The sequence below is a fragment of the Apis mellifera genome, linkage group LG1, assembly GCF_003254395.2.
Source record: "Apis mellifera strain DH4 linkage group LG1, Amel_HAv3.1, whole genome shotgun sequence".
Lineage (NCBI taxonomy): Eukaryota > Metazoa > Arthropoda > Insecta > Hymenoptera > Apidae > Apis > Apis mellifera.
In genome coordinates, this window is record NC_037638.1 from 20,535,757 (window position 1) to 20,544,272 (window position 8,516).

General features: G+C 19.4%; 2 protein-coding genes across 2 annotated transcripts; one reads left to right on the forward strand and one right to left on the reverse strand.

Moving 5' to 3' along the window:
• Positions 1-1,575: 1,575 nt before the first annotated feature.
• LOC412407 (methenyltetrahydrofolate synthase domain-containing protein) lies at positions 1,576-3,820 on the reverse strand. The gene is made up of 5 exons (XM_395864.7): positions 3,619-3,820; positions 2,914-3,299; positions 2,486-2,832; positions 2,162-2,372; positions 1,576-2,101 (listed from the first exon to the last, which is right to left on the reverse strand). The coding sequence occupies exons 1-5, from the start codon at positions 3,635-3,637 to the stop codon at positions 1,715-1,717; spliced, it is 1,350 nt and encodes a 449-aa protein (XP_395864.3). The 5' UTR covers positions 3,638-3,820; the 3' UTR covers positions 1,576-1,714.
• Positions 3,821-6,024: 2,204 nt separating this feature from the next.
• LOC552128 (isocitrate dehydrogenase [NAD] subunit beta, mitochondrial) lies at positions 6,025-8,379 on the forward strand. The gene is made up of 6 exons (XM_624508.6): positions 6,025-6,171; positions 6,648-6,707; positions 6,778-6,987; positions 7,057-7,448; positions 7,530-7,719; positions 7,846-8,379. The coding sequence occupies exons 1-6, from the start codon at positions 6,130-6,132 to the stop codon at positions 8,074-8,076; spliced, it is 1,125 nt and encodes a 374-aa protein (XP_624511.1). The 5' UTR covers positions 6,025-6,129; the 3' UTR covers positions 8,077-8,379.
• The last annotated feature ends 137 nt before the right edge of the window (positions 8,380-8,516 follow it).

An 8,516-nucleotide genomic window follows, 5' to 3' on the forward strand; every position in this document is an offset into this window, starting at 1 on the left:
TCAACGGAATTTTATAATTTGTTCTTTCTATTACAATAATTTAAACAAAACAAAAAAATCATGACTATAGAATGGTTTATATTTTTGATTCGTTCAAAAATTTCAATAAACTTCAAATATAGACGCGGATTTAAGAAAATTTACAACAAAATAATTTAAACAAAAAACAATAAAGAAATATTAATATTAAAATTATTAATATTAATGTTAAATATAGAAATACAAAAAAAATAGAAAATTACATTCACACAATAAACATTATATTATGAAAAATATAATGATAAGAAATATGAAAACAGATACATGTTATCAGAACGAAATAAAAAAAATTGCAAAACAAATGTTAAATAAGAAAAATTCTATTCGAGAATGGAAAAAAATTTTATCGACAAATTTTTTCCATTAATAATATAATAATCGGTCGTCTTATTTAATATCAATGATAATAATAGATATTTTATCATTGATATTTTATTAAATGAATAGACATCAATAATTTCTAACATCGCAATTTTAATAATGTTTATACAAAAAATTTTTTATATGGAAATTAATCTAAAATTTAATCTAAAAATTTTATTTTTGGAAAAAAATGTAATTATGATGAAGAGGAAAAATAAATAGTTTTCATCATTAGTAATTTTTAATAAATTAAGAATAGAACAGAAAAAAAAAAATAAAAATATATTATATATATATATATTATTAAATATATTATAAAATATATTATATTGTTATTAAAAAAATATAATTAAAATTATTATCCAATAAATTGAAAATTGTATTTTACATAAATTTTACATTGAATTTAATAGATATTTAATTATTCAAGATAATAATTTAAAGAAAATCTTTATTTCTCTTATTCATTTATGTATTAATAAAAATAATTAATTAATAATAAGAAATTTAACAATAATAATAATAACAATAATAATAATAAAACTATCTATATTTGAATTTTAAAAATAATTAACTTATTAATGCTTATTAATATCACAAAAGTATATATTGCCACTTTTCTAATTATTTAGATATGTTATATATCTATATATCTCTCTCTATTATTCAATTTTTTGATAAAATATTTACCTAAAAAATATTATGAATGATGTGAAAATTGTATTTTACTATTCTCATTTAAGTTTTTTCAGAAAAATAGAATATCTAGTATATAAACTAAAAATATAAATTTTTACTATTATATATCTCATAAATTATACAAGAATTCTGTAATTAAATCAGTCTATAATTAGATAAATATTATCAAATATGTATAGAGCACTATCATTAATATTAAATATTTTTTATATGATCACAGTAAACATTATTTAAAATGTTAATTATTAATAATTATTATGAGTTTATCGATAATATGCATGCAATTCTTAATATATATTGAGAAATATTTTTTTTGTATATAAACTTTTGAATTTGATTATTTTTTTAACACAACTATCAAAAAATATAACAATTATAAATTAAATGTTAAATATAATTAATGATAATTATACAAACTTAACTTATATACAATACAATATTCAATTATTTTTCACTCATTATATGCATAAATACATAAATATATCATAAATCATTTTCTATAAAACTTTAATTATATTTAAACTGCCATTGATTTATATAGATTAATAATTATTAACAGAATAAACTCACATACAAAGATATAAGTTGAATACTATAAATAATTAATTGTCTTTTAAACTGACGTCATATCTGTAACTTCAATTCTAGATATTGGTTTAGCAGGTTCTACTATTATAAAATCGTTTATATTATTAGTAGATACCCCAATACATAACTGCTGTAAATCTGCTATTATTGAATCAACTTGGATTGGTTGATTTGGCAAATTATTATTCTGCTGAAGTTTATTGAAATGAAGATAACAAATACCACGATATCCTAACCAAGTTATTTCATTCGGTTTAATACCACGCTTCAATAAAGCATTTTTCAAATCGCGTATTCTCGCGCTGGATGAAATATTGGATAATTTTAAAGAAAACTCAACTTGGGATTTAGATTTCGATTTCAAATTTTGACGATATTGTTGCTTATTTTTATTGTTACTTTCCATTTTCACCTAAAATATTGCAATAATATTATGATATTATTAAATATACATTGATTAAATAGATATTACCTCCACTATATCAGAAAATTTAAATTTATTAATTTTACGCTTTTTAAAAAAACATGTTTTTACGTGCTTTTGTTCTCCTTTTTCAATATCATTAACATTTGAGAAAACTTTCTTTGTGTTAAAACGTTCCTTATTTTTTATGTGAGAATGATAATATTTTTTTATTTCTACATCTGAATCTTCTTCCTTTAAAGTTATTATTTTTCCTTCTCTAAAAATAATTCAAGTATTTTACATAAACAATTTAATTATATTATATAAACACATACACATACACACACACGTATATGTGTATATATCAATTATTAATATTTCAATATTTACTTTTCATCCATTTCTTTTAATTGTTGTAATACTTCCATAGATTTAATTTTCCTTTCACTAAGCACATGCCATATAATACAATTAGGTTTTTTTAATTTTGGATTTACTATTATTGTTTCAGTAGGTGTAACAATTATATCAACTGGTACATCATATTCCTTAAATATTTGATGAGGAAGACTATCAAAAACTTGACAATCATGCACAGTTGTAATAACTATAGTATCCTGTGTAACTGCACCCATTCTCATCATCATAGCAAATTCTAAGTCTGCAAATCCTTTACCTTTACCAAGTCTATATCCATCACGACTAACACATACAGATCCCAATATCACAAGATCTATCTGAGAATAAATAACATGTAAAATAATGAAAAGATTTAAATAATAATAAAAAAAACTCTATTATCATAATAAGTAATATACCTTTATTTTAGAATTTATATCAAGTGGTTTACCAACTTTTGTCAAACCATGTATTTTTGATAACATTCTTAATTCATTTTTTGAAGCACCAGCAATTGGTGTAATATGAAGAAATAAACCAGATCTTAATTTGGGAATTGGAACTAATATTTCTTTATTAGCTACTAATGCTAAGAATCTTACAGGTTCTTGTGATTTATCTGGATTTATCTTTATAATTTTTGCTTGTTTAAAATTGTCCAATTCTGCTAAACGTTGTGCTGCTTCTATAGCACCTTTGAAATTTGGTATACGATCATACACAGAAAGAGGAAAATTGACTAAATCATTCTTCATCAAATAATCCCATACTTTTTGACGAAAACTATGCTTTGTCACTTCTTGTGCTAAAAAATGTCACAATATCTCCTACTAATATTAAACATATTTATTTAGAGATTATTTTTTTAAAATAATAATAAATAAAATTTATTAATATTTATAACCTATTAATGTCTTATATATTTAAATGTTATTAAATGTTATTTTCAAAATTATTTTATATTTTATTATAATCGAATATAATATTAAAATTAAAATATCATAGAAAAACAGATCAGAAACGTATTAAAATCAATAAATAAAATTTTTTACAAATAAATGTTTTGCATTAATACATATATAATGAATAAATATTTATAATAAATATAAATGATTTATACTCACGTAATTGTTTTTCAGTCATTTTCGATTATTTTGAATAAATTTCTTATTTTTAATAAATTATTTGTAAAAGTTAATGTAATTGTTTCTATAAAAATTTTATATTATAAAAATAGATATGAAAAATGATATAAATATATTTTATTTCCAATTTTTTTATTTTTACATAAATCAGGTATAGGATAAATGACAAAGACTTTCTATTTTTAAAATACCATTATGCAAAAAAATTTGATATGCCCTCTATGATACAACATATATTTAATTTATTTACAAAAGTTTGTAAAATTAACAGATTTTAAAAATAATTTCTTTTATATGTATATATAAATATTTTATAAATATTTCCATGCATTATATAATTTAGCTTATATTCATAGATCTCTTAACTGATACGAATAGCAGATAAAATAATTGAATAGACAGATGATTGAATTATTCATGAATTAACAATTATATTTATATTTTTTATTATAATATAATGAAAATAATATTAAAATTTGAAAAATTCTATATAAATATAATAATATAAATAATATTAGAGCTAAATATATTTACACATATTATTGTTATATATTATTATATAAACATTAATATTTATGCAATAAAATCAATAAAAAATAAAAAATTTGTGAAACGAAGATAATTAAAAATAATAAGATATCGAAAACTTGAATGTATAAATCTTGTAGCAGTTAAGAACGAATAATGAAAGAATAAAAATAGAATAAGCCACTAGCGCTATCTTTCGAATAAGAAAGACATTTCTTCAAATTAAGATAAAATAGGAAAAGAATTAAAGATTAGTACTATCTATTGAATATTATTGAAAATATGTTTTAAAAGATGGAATTAATTTTCAATTTTTATTCTTCTTTATTCTATCCTACTATATCCAAATTTTAAGAAATATTTTTAATATTCGAAAGATAGTGTTTGTGATCTACTCTTATTCTATTTTTATATTCTCATTATTTCTTTTATATCTATCTATATCCTTTTTATCTATGTTTTATTTGTGACACTTTATAAATGGCGTTGATTGCTCAATTTTTATTCTATTTTTATTTTCCTATTTATTACTATTTATTTTTTTATGTATAATTATTTTTAGCACATAACAGGATGTTAATTGAATACAATTTTATTATTTCTCTTTCAAAACTATAATATTTTAACACTTTAATATTAATTTGTAATCATTTCATATAAAATGAATGATTTTTAAATATAAAAAAATATTTTATAAATATTATTTTAAAAAGCATTGAATTAAATTTGAAAAAATATAATTTTTTTTCAAAATATAATTTATAATAATTTTTTATCACGGATTAATTTATGAATCAATATCGTATTATGATTGATTCGAAACATTTATTAAAATTAATTGTCAAAATAAATTATAAATAAAAATTGATCGAATGAAAAATAAATTATTAATAATATGCATAATAATATTTTTGCTGATTTCTAAAAAAATTATTTTATTAAAATAATTGCAAAATAAAAATTGCAAAATAGAATGTTTATTTTACTTTTTATTAATTTATAATTCTACATTAAAATTTAATTACATTTCTAATTATTATTATATTATAATTTTCTAAGCTGAATTAGTAATATTGAGACTGAAACTAAAATGATAAAAAAATCATAATAGACATAGAATAAAAAATGTATGTTATATAAATATTACATTTATTTTCAGCTCTTATTTCTATTTCTACATAAAGTCATGTCGGTAAACTTATTACAATGAAATTTACTAGAAATTTTTATATAATTTTAATTTATATAATTTTAATTTTATCAGTAAAATTCATATATATATATATATATATATATATAGTTTAATAAGCAAGACTTATGTAATTTTATAGTAATACTATAAAGTAGATTATCATGTTTAATTGCAGGAGAATCAGACACAACTAATATAATTAAACAGACATGTTAGGCGCGAAAAATTGCATTGTAATTAAAAAAAAAATATTCATATTTTTTATTTTATAGATTTGTGATTTTATATATGACATAAAAAAATTATAATATAATACAAAAATTAATATATTTATAATATATTTTATTAATATATAGAACTCAATAAAAAAAATAAAATAATAACTTTATAAAATTAAAAATCTAATATAAAATATGAATTAATTAATAAAATTATTTGAAATTACTAGTAGTATTATTACTAGTGTCATTAAGTTTTATAATAATGAAAGATTATTATATATATTTGATAAACTTCGAAAAAATATGAAATAAAACAATTAAATAAAAACAAAATCATAAACACATATTATTTAGGGATTATTTATAAATGATAAATTATTATTATCAATAAAAGATTATATAAATTATATTTATTTTATAATTTCTTATACAATATAAATAGAAAAAAAATTAGTATTTTTTTTAATTAAATTTCCCTAATACTTTTCAAATTTATATTACTAATATATATGCGAAAGTGAGATAGTGATTTAGACTTCATCGTAGAAAATGGCTTTACTCGCAAGAAACATCTGCAAAGTACTTTCACAGGTAATAAACATTTCATTAAAATATCATTTTTTAATTTTTAAAGAATTAATATGATTTTATGAATTACAATTACTTCAAAATATCATTGAATTTTATTAATACATTTAATAAAATGAATTATCAATGACTATTACAAGGACGTTACATTACATTACAATAATTTCTCTTAAAAATATATAAAAATCTTATTAAATAAGAAATACAGTTTCAAATATTAAATAATTACGTATTTGCAAAATATTAAAATGAATAAATATTCGAAATTCAAAATCAATTAAATAATCGACTTCAATAATCATGTTATTTAATCATTACGTTTACGTCTGTATAAATATAATTTTTTAGCGTAATATTTTTAACTTAATTATATACAAAAAAATAAATATTACATTATATTACATTTAATTAATATTGACTATATTATATTATATTTATTTGCTTTATTTTTAATTTAGTAATTAAAATATTATTTATAGAATGCTCAGAAAGGAGCTGTCAGGTCTTTACATGTTGGAACAGTACGTTTGCAAGAATCGGTAAATTATATATTAAATTATTATTTAAATATATAGAGAATTGTATAATTTTCATAATATTTTTTTTCAGGCAATTGAACAAGAAGGAAAAGTAAAATGTACCCTTATACCAGGAGATGGTGTAGGACCAGAATTAGTTGTTTCTGTTCAAAATGTTTTCAAAGCTGCAAATGTACCTGTTGAATTTGAACCTTATTTTCTCTCAGAAGTAAATCCAACTTTAAGTGCACCACTTGAACAAGTATCTAATAGTATTGCAAGAAATCGAGTATGCTTAAAGGTAATTTTATATTCAATATTTAAATTTATTATATTTATATATTTATTTTATATCAATATATATTTATAGGGTATTTTGGCAACACCAGATCATTCTCATACTGGAGAGCTTCAAACTTTAAATATGAAATTACGTAAAAGTTTAGATTTGTATTCAAATGTTGTTCATGTAAAATCTTTACCTGGTGTTAAATGTCGTCATAAAAATGTAGATTGTATTATCATTAGAGAACAAACAGAAGGAGAATATTCTGCATTAGAGCATGAATCTGTAAAAGGTGTAGTAGAATGTTTAAAAATAGTAACTGCAACTAAAAGTCAAAGGATTGCAAAATTTGCATTTGATTATGCAGTAAAACATAATCGTAAAAAAGTCACTTGTGTTCACAAAGCCAATATCATGAAACTTGGTGATGGTCTTTTTTTAAAATCATGCCAAGAAATTGCTAAAATGTATCCTAGGTAATTATAATTATTTTTTACTTCAGATAGATTACTTTTAATATTTAAAATTTACATCCTTAAATCATTTTTTTATTTCAGAATTACATTTGAAACAATGATTGTAGACAATTGTACAATGCAAATGGTGTCCAATCCACATCAATTTGATGTAATGGTATTGCCAAATTTATATGGTAACATTTTGGACAATTTAGCATCTGGATTGGTTGGTGGTGCTGGTGTAGTTGCAGGTGCTAGTTATAGTCCTGAATGTGTTGTTTTTGAACCAGTAAGTTTTGAATATAATATATAAGATGTAATAATTTATTAAAATTTTCTATTTATTGTAATAATTTTTATTACAATATATAATTAATAATTTATTAAAATTTTCTATTTATTGATTATTATTTAGGGTGCAAGGCATACATATTCAGAAGCTGTTGGTAAAAATGTTGCAAATCCTACTGCTATGCTTTTATGTGCAGTAAAACTTTTACGCCATGTGAATTTAAAACGTTATTCTGAACAAATTAAAGATGCATTAAATCGTGTTCTAAATGATGGAAAAGTATTAACAAAAGATTTAGGTGGTCAGAGTTCTACAACAGAATTTACAACTGCTGTAATACATTGTCTTCGTTAATTTTGAGTTTATATTAATTTTAAAAAAATTCATGTAAAATAGAATAATAGTATTCGTTTCATGTGGTCAAGAATATTTAATATAACTGTGTTCAATTACATAGTATTATTGCATCACAAATCTAATTTATCTGCTTTGAGCATTAGAATTTTATTTAGAAAAGAATATATATTATAAATAGAAAAAATCAACATTTTTTGTGTCAACATCATATTTATAACTGCAGGGTTTGTAATCAAACAAACCAATTGTATGATAATATTATAAAATTCAAATTGTACATTAATAAATTATACTACCTCATATTGTTTTTATACATTTTACAACATAACCTTATTGCATTAGTATTATTTTATATAATAGTTTATAAAATATATATATATAAAAATATTTATTGTTTAAAAATATTTAATCAAAATAACATTGAATATAAAATAATA

What these genes read in the sequence shown, in the direction of transcription:
- LOC552128 (XM_624508.6), top strand. Translation starts at nt 6,130, where the DNA reads ATGGCTTTACTCGCAAGAAACATCTGCAAAGTACTTTCACAG. An exon ending in TCTGCAAAGTACTTTCACAG is followed by an intron (nt 6,172 to 6,647) that starts GTAATAAACATT and finishes TATTATTTATAG; the next exon opens with AATGCTCAGAAAGGAGCTGT. An exon ending in ATTGCTAAAATGTATCCTAG is followed by an intron (nt 7,449 to 7,529) that starts GTAATTATAATT and finishes TTTTTATTTCAG; the next exon opens with AATTACATTTGAAACAATGA.
- LOC412407 (XM_395864.7), bottom strand. An exon ending in TTAAAAGAAATGGATGAAAA is followed by an intron (nt 2,373 to 2,485) that starts GTAAATATTGAA and finishes AATTATTTTTAG; the next exon opens with AGAAGGAAAAATAATAACTT. An exon ending in AATTTTCTGATATAGTGGAG is followed by an intron (nt 2,102 to 2,161) that starts GTAATATCTATT and finishes GCAATATTTTAG; the next exon opens with GTGAAAATGGAAAGTAACAA.